General features: G+C 44.0%; 1 protein-coding gene across 5 annotated transcripts in view; it reads left to right on the top strand.

Annotated features, from left to right (window-relative positions):
• Positions 1 to 19,733, top strand: part of LOC307214060 (cohesin subunit SA-2-like) — a 61,248-nt gene that overhangs the window by 30,290 nt on the left and 11,225 nt on the right. For 3 of the 5 annotated variants that reach the window (XM_079972464.1, XM_079972460.1, XM_079972461.1), the window contains 11 exons: positions 25 to 132; positions 4,610 to 4,718; positions 5,736 to 5,853; positions 6,453 to 6,556; positions 7,539 to 7,631; positions 7,721 to 7,810; positions 10,052 to 10,255; positions 13,783 to 13,859; positions 16,337 to 16,424; positions 16,766 to 16,846; positions 19,629 to 19,721. In XM_079972464.1, the coding sequence (XP_079828590.1) occupies positions 25 to 132; positions 4,610 to 4,718; positions 5,736 to 5,853; positions 6,453 to 6,556; positions 7,539 to 7,631; positions 7,721 to 7,810; positions 10,052 to 10,255; positions 13,783 to 13,859; positions 16,337 to 16,424; positions 16,766 to 16,846; positions 19,629 to 19,721 (1,165 nt within the window). Of the gene's footprint in view, positions 1 to 24; positions 133 to 4,609; positions 4,725 to 5,735; positions 5,854 to 6,452; positions 6,557 to 7,538; positions 7,632 to 7,720; positions 7,811 to 10,051; positions 10,256 to 13,782; positions 13,860 to 16,336; positions 16,425 to 16,765; positions 16,847 to 19,628; positions 19,722 to 19,733 lie in introns of all 5 variants that reach the window. The other 2 variants (XM_079972463.1, XM_079972462.1) reach the window with 1 other exon arrangement.

The following is a 19,733-nucleotide window of genomic DNA, read 5'->3' as shown; positions in this document are numbered from 1 at the left end:
AGTTAATACCATGTCTTTGTACAGGAACTATGAAGATGCGTTGTCATCTGAAGACTGTGAAACCTTATACCAGTTTGTTTATGCCACCCACCGACCACTGGCTGTAGCAGCTGGGGAGTTTCTTTATAACAGGTACCTCAGTGTGACTATTTTTATTTGGTACTTGGTTGGCTCCATAACAGCAGAGCCTGCCCTTGCATATGCTATAAGCATCGTAATTCAACACACATACAGAATTCTCTCTTGAGTGATTGTGGTCTAGGCTGATTCTTGTTACATTTTCATTCGGTCCGATCTCCACCAGTGTAAAATAAGCACGCAAATGTAGTAACCAAAGAACTACATTAGTAGAAATGTTGATCCTTAAGCATGTGATGGGATGCCCAAATATACACTCACTCAGACAACCAGTCCTAGGTTATTTTTATGCATACTTGTGTGTGTGCTGTGTGTGTGTGTGTGTGTACATGGTTAGGGCTAGGGCAGCTATACTCTCCGCTAAAAAAGATAAATCGGTGAAAATCAGTTTTGTTTCACCAGGCCTTAACTTCAGCTGCTTTTGTTTGTTGATTTGTCTTGCCAATGCTTGCATTTCTTAGTTCGTTCTCCTCCTTTTCTTTTTTCTTGGTAAAAATTTCCTTAGTTCTTTCTGTGCCTCCAGATGCGAAGTTCTTTGGTCTTTCATAGATTTAATTACTTTCCTTTGGATGCCGTCAGAGAGTATAGAACCCAGGTGAATTTTCATCCACATCGAGTTCTTCTGTGAATATTTCCCACCTATCTCTTGTCTGTTTTGTGTTAGATGTCCGTTGGAAGGAATCCAGAATTATCTGCCTGCCTGTGTGATTATCATATAATTTGGAGCATAATGCCATTTCCTTCAGTGTGAAAGTTGACTTTAAAGAGACCTCTTTTTAAGGTGCCCCCTCCCTCCCTCCCTTGTCAGAGATGCTTCCTGTGGGTGTAATAGTGAGGAGACATTGTTAGGGTTCACTGAGGAGCGTTTCAGGCTGAATCCCTGGGTCTGGCTCTCTAATGATATTTTGCAACTATAGTTTATATACACAGACTGATGTGCAGGCTTGCTACAAAATGTTGCCTGGCTTTATTAATTTCAATACACTTGGATCCCACCTTTTATCCAGGGAGCTTAAGGTGGTATACATGGTTCTCTCCCTATTTCATCCTCACAACAATCCTGTGAGGTAAGTTAGGCTGAGAGACAGTGACTGGCCCAAGGTCACCCAGGGAGCTTCATGGCAGTGTTAGAAACTGAGATATGAAAGCTAGGAGCTAAATGGCACCTTAAACCCAGGTTATGGGCACAACAATGGAATGTCTAGGTGCACTTTTTTAATAACAAGAATACAAAGCTGAAAATGAATGAACTGCAGCTAAAATATTATGTTCATTTTTCACATGGTCTAGTCCTTCCCCTGCCGCAGGTGGCGCTGTGGGTTAAAGCCTCAGCGCCTAGGGCTTGCCGATCGAAAGGTCGGCGGTTCGAATCCCTGCGGCGGGGTGCGCTCCCGCTGCTCGGTCCCAGCGCCTGCCAACCTAGCAGTTCGAAAGCACCTCCGGGTGCAAGTAGATAAATAGGGACCGCTTACCAGCGGGAAGGTAAACGGCGTTTCCGTGTGCGGCTCTGGCTCGCCAGAGCAGCGATGTCACGCTGGCCACGTGACCCGGAAGTGTCTCCGGACAGCGCTGGCCCCTGGCCTCTTAAGTGAGATGGGCGCACAACCCCAGAGTCTGTCAAGACTGGCCCGTACGGGCAGGGGTACCTTTACCTTTTACCTAGTCCTTCCCCTGCCCACCCCCCTTCTTAAGAGGGTCTCTTCTCCAGTCTTCAGAGAGTAGCTGGAAGTAGGGAGGCAGAAAAAGTTCTTCCTTTTCTTCCACTCTGCAGTTTTAATCTGAAATCTTGGGCACAGTACTGCACCCAGAGCTCAGAAACTACTCGCGCTAATTAAATTCCCTGTTGCAAAATGCGCATAGAACAATGGGAGTTTTGAACACTGCATCATGGGTTAAGTAAGGTTCATAATCTGGGTCTCTGAAGTCTTAGTTGAACACTCTGACCGCTTTCCTGTGGCTCTCAGGAAACTGCCTTATGCCGAATTTGATTGGTCCCTCTAGATCAGTGCTTCTCAAACTTGGGTCCCCAGCTGTTGTTGGACCACAACTCCCATCATCCCTGACCACTGCTCCTGCTAGCTGGGGATGATGGGAGTTGTAGTCTCAAGAACAGCTGGAGACCCAGACTTGAGAAACACCGGTCTAGATGATTGTGGTCTGCAATGACTAGCAGCGGCTTTCCACGGTGTCAAAGGGGGGCCTCCACCTGGAGATGCTGGTGAGAGAACCTGGAGCCTTCCGCATGCTAGCCAGATGCTGTACCATTGAGCTGTGGCCCTTCTCCAAACATTTAGCCCTTCACAGCCCGACATCTCTGTCTTCCCTTCCCTTACATGCCAACCCTTTTCATCTCCTCCTATTGGTTGTCCCATTTTGTATCTCTCCTTCCTCTCTGCTCCATCGGTTGTCTCGCCAACTCTGTTCCTGACCTGCTTTCACTGATTTTCTTGTTTGTCTCCATCCCGCCCCCCACTATTTCTTGTTTTCCTTTTTGTCCTTTGTCTTCCTCTCCCAGGTGCATCTTCTCATGCCTTCCTTCCTTGTTTGCTTGCTCAATTCTCTTTCCCACCTGCCCAATGACTGCTTTTCTTTGCACCATTCTTCCTTGGCTTCCTTTTCTCAGCTTTTTTCCGGCCCCCATCCATCCTGCATCACTTGTTCCCCTCTTTTCTCCCCCTCCAGTTTACCCCTGCAAGGTTTTTTTCTTCTTCTCCCAGCATGCTCAGCCAGGAGCCTTTGCAGTGGCTTTTGGAAATTGGATCCAGGGGTTCCCTTCCACCCAGTTGCATACATGCAAGGGCTTTCTCAAGTCCCACATGACAGTGCTGCATGAGAATAGGTTTTTTAAAAAGCTGTCCAAAGATGATGTTCTGCTTATGGGACGTATAGAAAAAACATGAGAACGGCTGTAGAAGCGATCTCCTGCAGTGCTTCTCAAAGTCTTACACAAGTGTTTGCAGATCTGTCCGAGGGGCTACTTTTCCTGCAGCTCGTGGTTCTTTAGGATCCTACTCATTATCTCCAAAACTCTCACAGAACTTCAGTAAAGCAAGTCAGGGTTGCTGAGAGAACAGGCTTCCCTAAGGCTGATTATTTTAAGTGATTTCAATTGTATGTATTTATATTGTTGTAATTCTGGGACCATTGTGATGAAAGGCAGGTAAGAAATCCAGTGAATAATAGTGCCATTTAGTAAGTTCACGGCTGCAGTAAGATTTGAACAAAGGCTTTCCCCGCTCCTCCTGCTTACACTTTTTGCCTTTGGCTTTTGCCAAATATTATATAGGGGTGTTCTCTCTCTCTCTCTCTCTCTCTCTCTCTCTCTCTCTCTCCCTCCCTTCTGTTTTCTCTGCTTGTTGATTTCTATCCAGTGAGCCAATTTCTTCCCAAGCAGCATCTGCTTGTGATTGTTGTGAATGGTTTATCTTTTCTGATTAATCACAAAGGGTCTCTTCTTGCACAATGCAGCTGTGTAGTAAAAAACAAACAAACCCCAAAAACAAACAAACCCAAAACTAAAACTTGAATAATTTAGTGAGGCAGTAGATTAAAACAAGTTCCAGTTTTTCAGTCAAGTTGAAATCTCATTCTCCCAAGAGTAACTTTGTAAATGGGCCTTGGTAACAATATGTGGATTAGGGGAAATGAACTAGAATGATAAAAGGGAAGCAGTATAACCCCCATTGGTATTGGGATGATTTTTTTATTACTTACCACTGTGACATGCTGATGAAAATAATTTATTATAGTCAAGGTTTTCCCCCCGTTTTTAATCAATCATGCTTTTTGTTTAATTTTCCATAAGCAGATAGGTTGAAAAAATGCATAAAAAAATCAAAATTAAAATAATAGAAAGAGAAGAGAAGTAAAATAACAGCCAACAACTACGCTGATGCAGAAACAATACACTGTTGCCATAAATTAAAAGTCTTTCAGTTTTGTTCTTTTCTGGATTTTAGCAGGAGGGCCTGCAAAACAAAGTAATTGCAGAACAACACCTGCTCATGCAGTGGGTCTTCTCCTGCCTCCCCCCCCCCCGTATTCACCCCTAACAACCTGCTCTTGGAATTGCCCCAATCCCCAGAAGCAGATTTGGGTGGGGGCACGGGACAGGAGAAGGATAAGGAGAAGGACAGGAAGTTCTGTTCCATTAATGGACGTTGTTCCACGAGCTCAATTACATTGCTGGATACAACCCCTTGTCTTGAACCCTTTTTGCCCTTTCGCTCAAACCAGAAGGAGCCGGAGTTCTGATTATTATGAGCCACATGACTCCTAACAGCTTCAAAAAATTAGTGTATGTTTATTAATGTTGTAATTTTCATAATGTGAGCAAGTTCCATTGAACTCTATATGGGACTTACTTCTGAGTAGACATTTCTAGGATTGTGCTGCTAGAATATATAATATACCTGGCAAGGCATTGCAATTTTGAAAACAGAATCTAATTGTCTGCTTTTTCTGTTGGCAGTTTAATTATCCAGGAAATTGAAATTGAAGCATTCTCCAAAAGTAATGCAAAGTGGGAGCCCAATTCTAGTCAGCTGAGAGCACTAATAGATTTCTTCCTGGAAAGTGAGGTAAAGGTAATGCATACTGTGTTGGATGAACAGATGAGTTTCTAATATTCACAGAGGTGTCTCACATATCAGGACCAATTAATGAAGTTGAGTTAATGTAAGGGTTTGAGGGAGGGAAGAAAAGAATTGTGATAATAACAAGAAATGATTTGATGATAAAAGTGTACTGGAAGGTAAAGTTTCAAAATGTGATTGATATTTTCAAGTAATTGTAGACTGGAAGATTTGGACAATTGATTGATATTTTCAAGTAATTGTAGACTGGAAGATTTGGACAAGTAGGCACATGAAGAATATATTTAAGAAGGGTGCCTGAAGGTGCAGAAGGGAAGAGCTTGGTTATGTTCTTAGAAAAATAGTTAGCTGTTTTATTGGAATGGATAGAAGGCTGGGTGCATTTTCTGACTGGAAGCTAAGGTGCCAAGGCAATTCATATTTTGCCATCAGGTTTTAAGTTTGGCAGAAGGTGGAAGTACAAATTAATCGATATAAGCTCAAAATCGTATCTGAGATCTCTCAATCTGAGAAACCATAAGAATTCTAATACTTTAACCTGTTTTGCTGTATGATATAAACTGTTTGCTTTTCATAAATAATCATAATAAATTATTACCACGGATTATTTATTGAATTAAGGTTGTTCGTTGAATTTAGGTGTGATACATGGCCTTAATTTGAGCTGCTTGTTACTGATAGTTCATGTCATATATATTGGCAAAATTTTAACATGATAGGCTGCAATCAAAAGAACCAATATTCACATGTGGGAAAGAACTGTGCTTGAAGAGATTGTCTCTTCTACTGCTGAAGAGATAAGCCACTGTTCACTTTAAAAAGCAGCCTGGCTGTTTGACAGTGGAGATCTGCTGCAGGAATAACATAAAACAAGGCTCCAGCATGTGTTGTACATGTTTCTTCTCCACCTCTTCCCAAACAAATATTAGATCATAGTGGGAAGTCATGTTCAGTGAACCATTTTTGAAGGTCTGAGTTGTTGTTGTTGTTATTTATTTTTAGCTACATAGCCACGTCACGTATCTTGTAGACAGCCTTTGGGATTGGGCCCCAAGTTTATTGAAAGACTGGGAGTACATGACTGCTCTCTTATTGGGAAATGCCGATAGTCACGAACAAGGTAGGTGCGTCAGGAAAACCTAGCACTTTCAACTTGTGTTGCTGCCTTCGGGTTCAGGCAATCCAACACAAACCATTGGACTATAGAGCCAGGATGGATGAGAGGCGTCGTGTGGTTTCATTAACAGATACCCTTTTTCATCAGGCACCAGTTTAAAATGCTGTGTGGTGTTTTGGCACTGAAATTGAGATTCTGTCTTCCACTCAGAGCTTTGCTTTGTGGTCCACTCAATAAAATCCTTATTGTTCTCTATGGAGCTTAATTGCTACTTCAGAGCAAAGCAATGCAGTAACCGGGATATGTATGCTAGTCTTTCTTGGCTAATGAACTTCGATGTTCTGTTGAATTCATCTGTTTCCTTCTTGAATAATTTTATGAGAGCTTTGTCCTTCATTATGTGCTGCGTTACAGTAAGTTCTGCAGAATAACTTGAATGCCCTGCGTGGTGAAAATCTATTCAAAAACTTCCAGTGTTGCTTTGTAGCTAACTTAAAACAAAATGGCCCGGAGAAAGGAAAAGTTTCTGTGTTAACCATCCTAGGATTCCCACCTCTTTCTATGAGAGACCGAATGGCGTCTGTGTGTCATTTTGCTTTCAGCGCTGACTGATGCCCATGAGCGTGTTCTTATTGAAATAACCTTAGCGACCGTTCGAGAAGCTGCTGAATTTCATCCTCCTGTGGGGAGAGGAGGGACCAGGAGAGTGAGTGGCGTTTTGTTATACTGCTTTGATCATCTGGCTTTTGATTCACACCACACACACACACACACACACACACACACACACACCATTGATCCCAGCTTCAGGTTTCTCTGCATTGACAGAACAGAATCATGGTTGCAAGACGAGCACAGAGCCTTCAGTCTAACCAGTGCAATAAAGGGCAAGTGTATTTAGAACACCCACAGAACCTTAATGCCCAGTGCCTGCAGTTGTAAAGCAGCTCTGTTTTCATTTGCCTGCCGTTTCAGAGGAAAGGTGCTGTACTAAGCATGCTTGTTTTGAAGGCCATTACATCCAATAAGGGAGTGTGCTTCTCCCCTGCAGAGAGATGAGTGGGCTGTATGTGCATTTTAACACAGTATTCTTCAACCTTGGGAATGGGAATTGTAGTCCAACAACATCAGGGTGTTCAAGGTTGAAGAACACAGCAGTATCTTCTGAATAAACATGACTAGGGTCAGACTGGGAAAGCAAATGTTTAACTGCAGTCTATTGTAATGTGGTTTCCTGATCTTGTAAGCTGTAACCCAGTTTACCAATTATAGTGACAAACACACCGACTTGTTGATACTGCAAGGGTCAAGAGATCTGCATAGCTTGTTCGCAGAACTGAGAAGTGTTGGAACTCTTTCACAAGGTTCCTGATACGACTGGAATGCCCAGAAGTTTCTTTATCTGCACTCCACGTCCCTTGGCTCAAAACAAGGAATACTTCTTTGCACAACTAAAGAATCGGCATGGCAAAGCTGCCAACTTTTCCTTCCAGTCCATAGCCACCCCCCCTTAAAAAAACTCCATAATCCGCAGTCAAAACACTGTTCAAATACTGCGCTTAATTAATTAAAATCTGAAGCTTCCATCCCCAGCATTTTGCTGTATTAAGTTTTAACCCTACAACTAGCTTAAGCATAGATCAGCAACCTGCTTATGCTATAACTGCAACAAAGGGCTTTGTCTGTAGATCCTGTCTTCCAGGGAGAAGAAGATACAAGTGGAAGATTGTACTCGAATTACTGAACACTTCATTGTGGTGCTTCCTCAGCTCTTGGCAAAGGTAACTAGCAGCTGCTCTTGCGAGTGCATATTAAATAATTCATTTGAATTTCAGCAGCTCACTCATATCCTGTTTTCCCCCCTCTGCAGTATTCTGTAGATACAGAAAAAGTGACAAACCTCCTGCACATTCCACAGTATTTTGATTTAGAGCTGTGCAGTGCTGAACTCCTGGACAAGGTGAATTATTTGTGTGTGTGTGTGTGTGTGTGTGTGTGTGTGTGTGACAGAGAGAGAGAGAGAGAAACTTCAAGATAGGATTTTATATTTATTTGTCAAGATTTATATAGCAATTTAATTGGGGGGAAAACCACCCAAGCAGTTTGCATAAAATTGCACAAGACAGCTATTAAAAAATTAAACCCAGACTTTAAAAGCAGTAGACATAACAAAATGTCAAAATATAGATAAAATCCACAAATGTCTGTAATAAAATTGCGTGCCTTTGTTTAGGCTTGATTTCTTGCAAATGTGGAGCTCCTGCCGAGTAAGACTACAGTCTGCAGAGCTGTAATTCATTTTAACCGATGAGTTTTTATAGCCCTTTTGATCCATGTGCGTGCTGATGCGTGTGGTTGGATTGGTGCTTGTGGGCTGGAGGCAGGTGACAGCCTTTTTTTCCATTGCAGTGCTCCAGAAGTTGAGTTGAAAAAAACATGGGCCACCAAGACATAAAAGTGTCCCGCATGTGGTGATATTGAGGGCAGATGCTCAGGGAAATCCTGAGTTAGGCATGAATGGCATCTTCCTCTCGGGTCACACCTTTTCCCTTGGATTCCTTTGCACACATCTAACTTTATGCCAGAGCTCTGAACTGGTGACATAGGAAGGTCTTGTGTGCATGAGCTCTAAGAGTGAGGCTGTGTATGCATGACATTCTAGAATCAATGGAAACTGGGTCCTTGTGTTTTTGTCCATAGTCCACATGTGAACTAGATATTTTTGTCTGTAGCCCACACGTGAACTGGCATTTTTGCCCCGATAAGATGCTTGTTGAGTACTGGTTTGATTCTGAAAATAAAGCTCACTGCAGATTGTTTCTGCATTGCCCCATAGCGTGTCTGTTTAAATACAGATGCAAACAGATGTAAGTGTGAGTGTTTACCCAGATTTCTGTTGCCATTTCCTTCTTCATTTGCCTGGGGCACGTGCAGGGAGGAAAAGGCATGGATAATTTAAGTAATAATAATAATAATAATAATAATAATTTATTTATACCCTGCCCATCTGGCTGGGTTTCCCCAGCCACTCTCTGGGCGGCTTCCAACAAAACACTAAACTACAATAGCCTATTAAACATTAAAAGCTTCCCTAAACAGGGCTGCCTTCAGATGTCTTCTAAAAGTTTGGTAGTTATTTTTCTCTTTGACATCTGGTGGGAGGGCGTTCCACAGGGTGGGTGCCACTGCCGAGAAGGCCCTCTGCCTGGTTCCCTGTAACTTGGCTTCTCACAGTGAGGGAACTGCCAGCAGGCCCTCGGCGCTGGACCTCAGTGTCCGGGCAGAATGATGGAGGCGGAGACGCTCCTTCAGGTATATTGGACCGAGGCCGAAGCAAGGGGAAGGGTATTCAAAATGTCTATTAAGTCAGCACACCCCTTGTGAGTGGCATCTTCTAGAATCAAGCTAGACTGGAAGCAGCATGCTGAGGATGACCGTGAGTGATTCTGGATCGAGGAAAACTATGTTTTTTCGTGCTATAAACAGCTTAGTGTATATGCAGCCTGAGTAATAACATATGCCCCCCATCTCTGTGAATTAGGTCACTGTTGTTCTCCCTTTGCAGACTGGCTATGAACCATGCAAGTCAGTGTCCTGCTCAAGGCTATACAAGGAGTTCAAATAATAATAATAATAATAATAATAATAATAATAATAATAATAATAATTTGTTATTCATACCCCACCCATCTGGGCAACTCCCAATAGAATATTAAAAACACGATAAAGCACCAATCATTAAAAACTTCCCTAAACAGGGCTGACTTCAGATGTCTTCTAAAAGTCAGATAGTTTTTTATTTCCTTGACATCTGATGGGAGGGCGCCACTACCGAGAAGGCCCTCTGCCTGGTTCCCTGTAACCTCAATTCATTCAGTGAGGGAACCGCCAGAAGGCCCTCGGCGCTGGACCTCAGTGTCCGGGCTGAATTATGGGGGTGGAGACGCTCCTGGGCCATGGCAGTTTAGGGCTTTAAAGGTCAGCATCAAAACTTTGAATTGTGCTTGGAAATGTACTGGGAGCCAAGGTAGATCTTTCAGGACCGGTGTTATGTGGTCTCAGCGGCCACTCCCAGTCACTAGTCTAGCTGTGTAGCCAGACTTTGAACCTAGGTTGCCTGAGTTCTAAACTGAATGCTATCTTGCGGGTTCCATGGGTTCATAGTTTAATGACATTTGCGCTACTTTTGTTTTATCCACAGCACTTGGACACATTTCTAAGTGAGATAAAAGCCGTTGTATCCAAGCACTCTTACACAGATGTCCTGAACGCTTGCGCCAGGGTATACGCCACTCTTTGCGGTGAAAACGGTTCTGGCCATAAAAAAGTGGGCTTGGCCAGAGATGAACTGGTGGATGAACTGGTGCACAATCTAAACCAGAGTTTGGACACCTTTTGGGATGAGGTGGGTGTGAAGTCTGGATATGTAACGAGAAATGAAACTTAGGTTTCCAGAGCAAAATTTGTACAGGATTTATTTTTGTTAATTTTCCATGCTCTCTCTCTCTTTCTTTGTGTGTGTGTGTGTGTGTGTGTGTGTGTGTGTGTGTGTACAAGTGCAAACATGGCAAGATCACATCTGATTGATTTCCCTAATCATGTTCCTAATATATATGAAGAGGTGGTAGGGTTTATGTGATATTTGCATAGGCACGGCTGAGTAGATTTGCCAGTTCACAAGCTGGCAATGCTGCCTGCCTCTTTGGTCGTTTCGGGGGGGGGGGGCGAGGATGTCCTTTTCCTCCCTCTCCCTCCACCAATGGAGAAATACTGAAGTCCTCTAGGCTATAGCAGGTGCTGGGAGGAAAAGGGCAAAAGGTCTGTCCAAGGCATGAGCTGCATCCCCTCCTGTCGCCTTGGAACGTTTAAAGCTAATAATAGGAAGCGCTTCGAAGATTCATTATGGGAACCCTTCTTTAGCCCTATATACTCCTACACAGAAGTGATATCCATGCTAGAAATGTATCACATGCAAAGTGGGCCAAACTTTAATGATGGTCTTTACCTTTTTTTTGTTTAACTGTTTAGATCCTGCCACAACAGTAATTACCACGAATATTTCTATTGCTTGTTTTCTGTTTGAAGTAGTGCAAAGAATCCCTCTATTGGAATATAATGTGCCTCTCTTGACAGAGTGCTGCATGATTTGTGAACATTTAAGTCTGTTCTTCACATCTCGGGGAACTGATATTCTACCACTAGACTATTTAAAGTCTGCATTCTTAACTAATGACTGTCTGCTATTTGACATCATTTGTCTGAGGTCCAGTGAGGAAAAAATAATTTAACTAATTGGAGATGAAACTGAGCTTTTTCCTTATTAGGGCAAGGAAGACATTTCCTCTTCCATAACTTTTTAAAGTTCAGCCTCTGCATGGAGATTGCTTTGTTAAAACATCTTGCAGCGTTTTTAAACCTTAAAAGTGGCTTTTGCATTTTCCATTTGTGTTGGTCTGGTTGGGGGTGGGATTTGCTACAGAAATACTTGAAAAGGTTTTCATTAGTTCTAAGAATACAAGAGCAGCTGTTGGGAATATGAATAGCTTGCAGACTCGGTTCAACAACAGTTGATCAGCTGTGCCATTGCTAACAGATGTCATTCCAACATATAAGAGTTCATGCTGATAGTTTTGTTTCTTTTCTTTAAAAAAAATGGAAGTACAGTAAATGTGTCAGGTTAAATTTGCCCACATTTTATTTTTGGTAGAAAATGTTAAGAAACCATGAATTCCGCACCAACCCGCACCAGCTTATGTAGTGAGATCAGTCAGATTCCAGCCATTAACAACCTAGTTTTCTGCAGATTTGCAAGTTGGCCGGGGGTGGGGTGGATTAGAGAGAAATATGCTTGATTTCCATTATTTAGGCTGGCCCCCTAATGTGATTCTTGCAGCGGCATTTAATCCCCCCAGTTTGGGGAGGAAAAGTTCCTGCCATTCCATGGAACTTTGCGCGCGCGCACACACACACACACCCCGGCAAAGACTCGGTGAGGGGTGGCACCCTACAGTTCGACAGATCATCTGATGTGAGTCAGAGCAATGCAGGAGCGGCCCAGCATAGCGGATCCAGTAGTAAACTTTCAGCACTCTTGCAGGAAGACTGCATGTCCCCCAGTTGGCAGTGCAGGCAATCATGCTGCCTCTGTGCCAAAGAACTGCTTACAGTGGGAAGAAAACTCTATGCCAGTAGTAGCCAATATGGTGCTGTCAGAGCTGCCTCTAGGTCCCAGCTCACAGAGGACCAACGCTAGGCTGTCGTAATGTACAAAAGTCTTTATTGAAGTTCAGTTTCCATTTCAAAGCCACAGCGTGCAGCCCTACGTCTTAAACCCTAGATCGGTGAAGTCCCATCTGAGTCTCCTCCCCTATGACACCAGTTTAAGATCCTAGCCCTGCTCCACCTTTTACGCTGCTCTCTCCTCCTCTGGGTCCTCCTGCCCGCTGGGGCATTGCCCTTTCTGGACTCTTCCGACGCTGAGTCGCTTAGCTCCTCCCCCTCCCTCCGGCGGGCTTTAGGACCCGGTTCCCAATCCTCATTCTCTGCTGTCCCGCGCTCCTGTACATTTGAACTTGCCTCTTGCGCCAGCCCAGTGACCTTTCTCCTAACCGTTACACTACTTCGGTCACTGCTTCCCTCTTCCGGGACACTGGCCGGATCTGACCTCTCCTCCGTTGTCCGACTTTCCGATGGAGGCGTGGTCAGCCCTGCCTTATCTTCTCTCCCTGGTGGGGAATGCACTGGCCCCAATCCTTGGGACTCTTCCCCCCCACTCTGCTCTGGTGGGGAAGCTGGTCCTGATTTCCAGCTACTGCTCTGGGAGTCCCTGCTGCCCCCTTGCTCCTGGGGCGTTCCCCTTGGGAACCCCCTACCCCTGGCCACTGGCGCCCCCTTCTGTGAATCTTCCGATTCGCTGGAGAGGCTCATGGAATCCCTCGGTCCACTGTCCTCTTCTCCTACGCTCCCCTCGGATTCTTCCCCTTCGCTCTCCATCTCCTCTCTTCCCTGTGCCTCTGCTCCTGAGCCCCTGACAGGTGCCTTCCACTTATTGTGGGCTGCAGCTCCCCTCATTTATTGACCATTGGGCGTGCTAGCTGGCGATGATGGGTAAAATAATAATAATAATAATAATAATAATAATAATAATAATACCCTGCCCATCTGGCCGGGTCTCCCCAGCCACTCTGGGCGGCTTCCAACACTATTAAAATACAATAACCTATTAAACATTAAAAGCTTCCCTGAACAGGGCTTCCTTCAGATGTCTTCTAAAAGTCTGGTAGTTGTTTTTCTCTTTGACATCTGGTGGGAGGGCGTTCCACAGGGCGGGCGCCACTACCGAGAAGGCCCTCTGCCTGGTTCCCTGTAACTTGGCTTCTCGCAGTGAGGGAACCGCCAGAAGGCCCTCGGCGCTGGACCTCAGTGTCCAGGCAGAACGATGGGGGTGGAGACGCTCCTTCAGGTATACTGGTATTGTTGTCCATAAAAAATACCCACTCTATATTTTATTGTTGTCGTTAATAGCCCCCCACAATTTAAAATGCCATAGATTGTTTAATTAGCACAAAGGCCTAGGAGAGCAGGAATGTTTTTGCCTGGCACCAAAAGATATGTAACAAAGGTGCCAGGCAAACGTGCCTGGGGAGAACATTTCGCACATGGGGAGCCACCACAAGAAAGGCCCATTCTTGTGTTGGTGGCATACAAAGGGCCTCAGATGATGATTGCAGGGTGTGGGTCGATTCATATGGGGAGAGGCAGTCCTTGGGGTGTGCAGGTGTATGCACTGTGGGGGGGAGTCTGCATGTTGTGTGTGTGTTGGGGAGGGGGCAGCAATACTGCAGGTGCCTTTCCCCCTATCCAAGCCTGCTTTTCAGAGAGAGAAGTTGCTGCTCAAATGTCACATAGTCTTTTCTCCTGTCTCCTACACAGGGAGGAGGGTTTCGTGCAGAAAAAGAAGGAATTCATCATATATGCTTGACGCTGCGAAGAATAACTGCTTTTCATCAGTGAGATGCTTGTTTATGTTGATTATTAATTCACTTTAGTGACCCTCTGTGGGCACATACAATTAGAATAATGCTGCTTTGTTTACAGACCTAAAGCCAGGTAGCATAGAATCATAGAGTTGGGACCCATCTAGTCATCTAGTCCAACCCCCTGCAATACATAATACATTGTATTAAAATGTAAGATTGCTGGGTGAAATTAAGAAGTGCAGGTGTTGGGATCAGGAAACATCCCAGGGTCTGCTCTGAAGGCACATTAAGCAGCTGTCCCGCTGAAGGTAAGCAAGTCCACCTGGGAGCCATCTTGGGTTCCATGATGGAAGAAAGGGGGGATATAAATGGAAGAAAAGAAAGGCTTTGCTAATGTAAGCCAAGACGCTATGAGACTCAAAGTTTCTAAAGTCTGTGGAGACTGTTTTGGGGCCCATATACAGATGAAAGTTCTGGTGTTTATGTGTTGGCACTGTTTCCTGGTCAATTTAGATAAAGTGTAGGCCCACTTAGAGCCATTTAAATATAAAGGCTGCCACCTTTCAAGATGTTGTGAAAGAATAAATAGTTAGTGAATATTGGCTATATTTTTAAATACAATGGTACCTTGGTTTAAGAACAGCTTAGTTTATGAACAACTTGGATTAAGAACGATGCAAACCCGGAAGTAGGTGTTTTGCTTTGTGAAATTTGCCTTGGAATAAGAACATGTTTTGCTTCCTGTTGAGTGTGTTCCATTTGTAAATTGAGTCCCCCACTGCTATGGGAAAGCACGCCTTGGTTTAAGAACGGACTTCCGGAATAGATTTAAGTTCGTAAACCAAGGTACCACTGTAATAGGATTCTCTGGAATGTTTGGTTTCTAGTTGTGCAAATAGGGCTCTGGAACTTTTTTTAAAAAAAGAGTCAGACTGAAGCCCTCCACCCTGCCTGCCACTCATGTCTGAAATGGAACTCAGTTCTGAATTCACCACATTAATGCTGTGTCACAGTGTAAATACATAGCATGATGGATGGCACTGACATAGTGGGACAAATCTAGGATTTTGCTGAGCATCCGTCCCTGATCTTTGTACCAGGGAGCACATGGCACACGTCCTCTTTGCATGCTAATACTTATATCATGGGCTTGCTGGTTTCAAGGGACTAGAAACATCTATAGTGCTGTAGACAGGCATCGTCAAGCACTTCCGTTTATTCATGCAAAATTAGTATAGCTCAGTTGGTTAGAGCATGGTGCTGATATCACCAAGGTTGCAGGTTCAATACCCCATATGGGACAGCTGCCTATTCCTGCATTGCAGGGGTTTGGACTAGATGATCTGCAGGGTCCCTTCCAACTCTACCATCCTATGAAATTGTTGTATTTGTTAAGATTGGAGTACTATAGGCCTGGGCTAGAATGCTGTGTTCTCTCTGGGAATGGGAGTCCTGCCTTGCATAAATCTTGCCGATAAGCCAGATTATTATTTCTCCTGCTCCTCTCCCCGCAGGCCACGTTTGACAAGTGGGAGGGGCCTGATGCTACAAATATAAGCAAGCTCCATTTTGTGTGAACCGGGGTCTTTTACCTGATGCCATATATAATGGGTGTTGGGCAGCTGGGCATGGCTTTGCCGAAATGACCTAGCAGGCCAAATTAGGCCCCCTATTTTGGCATTGGGACGCGGATGGCACTGTGGGTTAAGCCGCAGAGCCTTGGACTTGCCGATCAGAAGGTCGGCAGTTTGAATCCCCGCAACGGGGTGAGCTCCTGTTTCTCAGTCCCTGCTCCTGCCAACCTAGCAGTTCGAAAGCACGTCAAAGTGCAAGTAGATAAATAGGTACCGCTCTGGCGGGAAGGTAAACGGCGTTTCCGTGCGCTGCTCTGGTTCACCAGAAGTGGTTTAGTCATGCTGGCCACATGACCCAGAAGCTGTACGCCGGCTCCCTCAGCCAATAAAGCGAGATGAGCGCCGCAACCCCAGAGTCGGCCACAACTGGACCTAATGGTCAGGGGCCCCTTTACCTTTACCTTTATTTTGGCATTACCAGTTCGGGCAATTTATGCAACACAACTCTTACACCCCTTTTAGCACTTGTATTCTCACAGTGCTGGAACTTGGGACTCTCCTTTTGAATTGCTAACCAGTGTGGGAATAAGTAGGCTTTGAAGATGATTCTGAATCTGTGGCAATCCTACTAAAAGTCTAGTTGTAATAGGCTGCTTTCCACTTGCTTTGTTGGGCTGGATTAATTTGCTTGGGGGTTTTTTGTTGTTGTTTTTTTACAAAAAAACCAGTTGAGTTAAAGCCATGCTTCATTGTGCAGATTGCCAACCTAAGGATTTCTGAGGGTTGTGTTTTTGTTTTTTGTTAAACGAGTTGGAATCAAAATGATGAGTAAAGAGGGTGAGGGCAGTCTTGAGTATTCTGTTGATGGGACTGTTTTGTCACAGCTGCTTGAAAGTTCTCAGAGTGATGCTGTGTTTCCTTTTGGACTTGTAGTGCTCATGATCTCACCAGGTGGAATCTCTATGACACACTGGCTAAGCTCCTTGGTTTTGAGGTGGAACAAAATCCTTTACCTGTTCAGGTAACCGTGACCAAATTATGGACCAGAAAATATTTCGCGTCTCCAGAATAGCACACCAGTGTAAATTAAGTCCGAGTTTCAGCATCCCATGGGTTTAATGACCTCCCCCAGCCCCCGGCCATTTTCCATCTTGTTAGGCTGAATTTCAGCTGATCCTTGAGTCTGAGTAGAACACATTCTTAATTAAGTGACAGAAGTGGCGTTTAGATGTGGGTGAATCACTGGATTCTTTCTTTGTGGCAGAGGAGTGGAATTTTCTGCAGTGAGGTGACTGCCCATGCTAAGCTTCTCGGTTCAGGGTTTGAAATGATTAAGTCACGACTCTTGGTTTTCTTTTGCAGATCCTTTGGCCTGCTTTACAATGTGCTTATTCTGCACTGCTTTGGCAGCTCTCTTCTGCACTAGAGACAACTTCCACCAAGGTTAGTCCCAGGGTGGGGACTTCAAGCCACTTCTCAAGGATTCTTTGTGTCCTTTTGTGCTTTGTTGGTCAATTTGGAGCTTCAGAAGAATTTGAGCTTCCAGAAGCAAAAGTGGCCCACGTTCTGATTTCCTTTTTTTTTTTTTTTAATAATTTTTATTAACTGGCCAATCACATCAAATTAAATCACGTCATATAAATTCCGAATTACAAAGCCAAATTTTTAAATTTTGTTGGGGGAACCCATACTTCAAGATCCAAAGGGGAATTCAGATCATCTTCTTATTACTGCGTTAATGTCCAAATCAGTCCCAATCAGTCCAAACAAAGTTCATAATTCTATCCAGTCTTATCTTGGTGTTGCCACATCATATCTTGTTCGTATAATTTCTCTTTCTCCTTTACGATCTCTTCTGTTAGTCTCCTTAAGCCGATAGCAAGTGTAATAATCCTGTGTGGATTTCCCGTTCCTCCACTAAGTCCAGATGGTTTCCATATATCTCCTTCGTAGATAACATCACTTTTTCCATCGTAAATTTTGGCATTTGTCGCTCTTAAGTCCCACCGAGGAGTTGATTCACGATATGTAAACAACTCTATTTCTCTCTTTCTCCTCCCAGACCCAAGAGCTCCCACAATGCCTCACAAAATGGCGAACGGCATTTTTCCTGACTGCGTCACTCCAAAACTCTTAGCTTTCCAGCTTCATCTTGAAACATTGCTTTGGATCGAAAGTTTATCTCCACACAGCCTTAAATCCACAGCTTAAGTCCTTAATTTCTGACTCATTAGGGGAGGGGGATTCTTGTTAAGTCACATAAAAAGGTAGAGGCAGGTTTCCTCCCCCCCAGTCATTACCGTATCTTGACGTTCTTCTCGTATTTTATTGTTGTCTTGTTATCAGAGATCTCTTCTGTCAGCAGTATTTACTCCCCTTTTTCCTTGATGTATGTGCAATTAATCACGTCCAAATTTGTTCCTTTTAAAGATCATTGCAACCAGCGGCTCGAATCGGGGACGGCGTCGAGGAGTGCCGAAAATCCCTCAGGAGGGCTTTGTGCCTAGTGCCCCCACCCCCACAAATTCGGGGGTGGTATAGGGCACAGCAGGCAAGGGCCGTCCCCCCCATAATCCTGGGGGGGTTAAGGAGGCTAATTACCCCCATCATAGCCTCCAAATTACCTCGTGTGGGTCGGAGAGATGTTATTATCAGCCATCTTCCGATGCGCCACCTAGTGGCCCCCCCCACGTTCTGATTTCCTGATCAGTAGTGACTCAAAAGCAAGCCACGCCATCCTTGAGCTCCCACTTCAGAGATTATTTGGAGTCCTTTGTGAGATCCATTATCCTCTTCTTCCCAGGTTGCATCAGAAGCATGTTGTTCATAGTTTTGCAAACCTTGCATCTGATAATAACAACCGATTGGTTGGAGAGAGAGCAACTACCTGTGAAGCAGGGGCTTCACACACTGAATTTTTTCTTCCTCAGGAAGAAAATCATCATGGTAACATGTGCTTTCCTTTGATCACATGGACACTGTGTGCAAATGTGAACTGCTTGAGTGTAAACCACTATGAGGTTTTATCAGTGCTTTTCTTTCCCTTAAAAAATGTTTAGGGGTACTCTCATTTTGACTCAAGAAAAATCACCATTTTATAGTTCAAATTGGGGAAATAAATACAGTAAATGAAGAAAAGTACAAAGATTCACTAAATGTTTAAGGGTATGCATCCCAGCAGAAAAAAAGCACTGGGTTTTATTACAATCAAGCAGTATATAAATAAAATTAACACTGTGGGCAGCATGTTGATGTCTTCCTAGCACATGCAGTGTACACATGGCCAAAAAAGTGAGTTTATATTTATATTCTATACCATTAGAGATGATAGGGGCAACCTGCCCTGATGAGAGTTTTTGGGAAACAATTAAAGGGCACCTGGGACACCAAAACATCTTTGGCTGCCATATTGTACATGGTAAACAATGATTATATATGCAAAATACACCCGGATGATCCCTGAGTGAGTTCACTAATCTGTTTTTTGATAGAAAACCCAAACAAATCATGCCAGCAGGTCATTTGCTGCATGTTTGTGTGGTTTCTGTCTTGATTTCATCTGCAGTTTTTTGTGGGATGCTGTAGCCAGTTTTCTGGGGGTACTTAAGGGTACGCAGTACTGGCACCTGCTTTCCCCAGAAGAAAAGCACTGGCAGTGTCTCAGAATGAAAAAAGAAAAGAAAAGAAAGGATGTCACTGTGAGATTAAAAAAAATATTCTTTATGCAAATCAGCATTTCCCACTCTGGGACACCTTGGTCCCCTGCAGCAGGGACCTGAGTGACAAGGGGAAGTGAGCTGACACAGATTGGAGCTGATTACATCTTGTCCTTATTCCACACTATCACTACGCTGTCTATATAGTGTGACAGATTGTTGCAAAACAGTGGATGGGAGGAATAAACCCTCATTAGATTCTGTGCACATCTCTGTGCTGCGCTACTGGCAAGATAGAGAGTGAAAAACTGCTGGAAACAAAGGTAGAATGAGGATCATGGTGTCCTGTGGATTTTATAGAGATTTCTCACAGCTCCTGTGACTCCTTTCTCCCCCCCCCCCTTCCTCTGTGCTTCCTCTTCAAACAGAATAAGATGCGAAGAAGAAACTTGAGATGCTACAAAGTTCTGCACTTTTCACAGAAGTCTTGAGATGGGCTTCGATGACATAGAATTATTCAAAGAGGCATTTTGCAGAAATAATTTCTGATTTTCTCCTTTCCCTTAAAGGAAAGCATTCTTGCCTTGAGGACACGCTTGAAGCAGTACTGCCACATTTGTACGTGCTACCTCAGCCACCGCAGCAGAAAGTTACGTGAAAAGGTAAGAATCCTA

This window comes from Podarcis cretensis, assembly GCF_951804945.1.
Source record: "Podarcis cretensis genome assembly, chromosome: 4".
Classification (NCBI taxonomy): Eukaryota; Metazoa; Chordata; class Lepidosauria; order Squamata; family Lacertidae; genus Podarcis; species Podarcis cretensis.
Note: the sequence above shows the minus strand (reverse complement) of the source record. Positions and strands in the feature narration are given on the sequence as shown.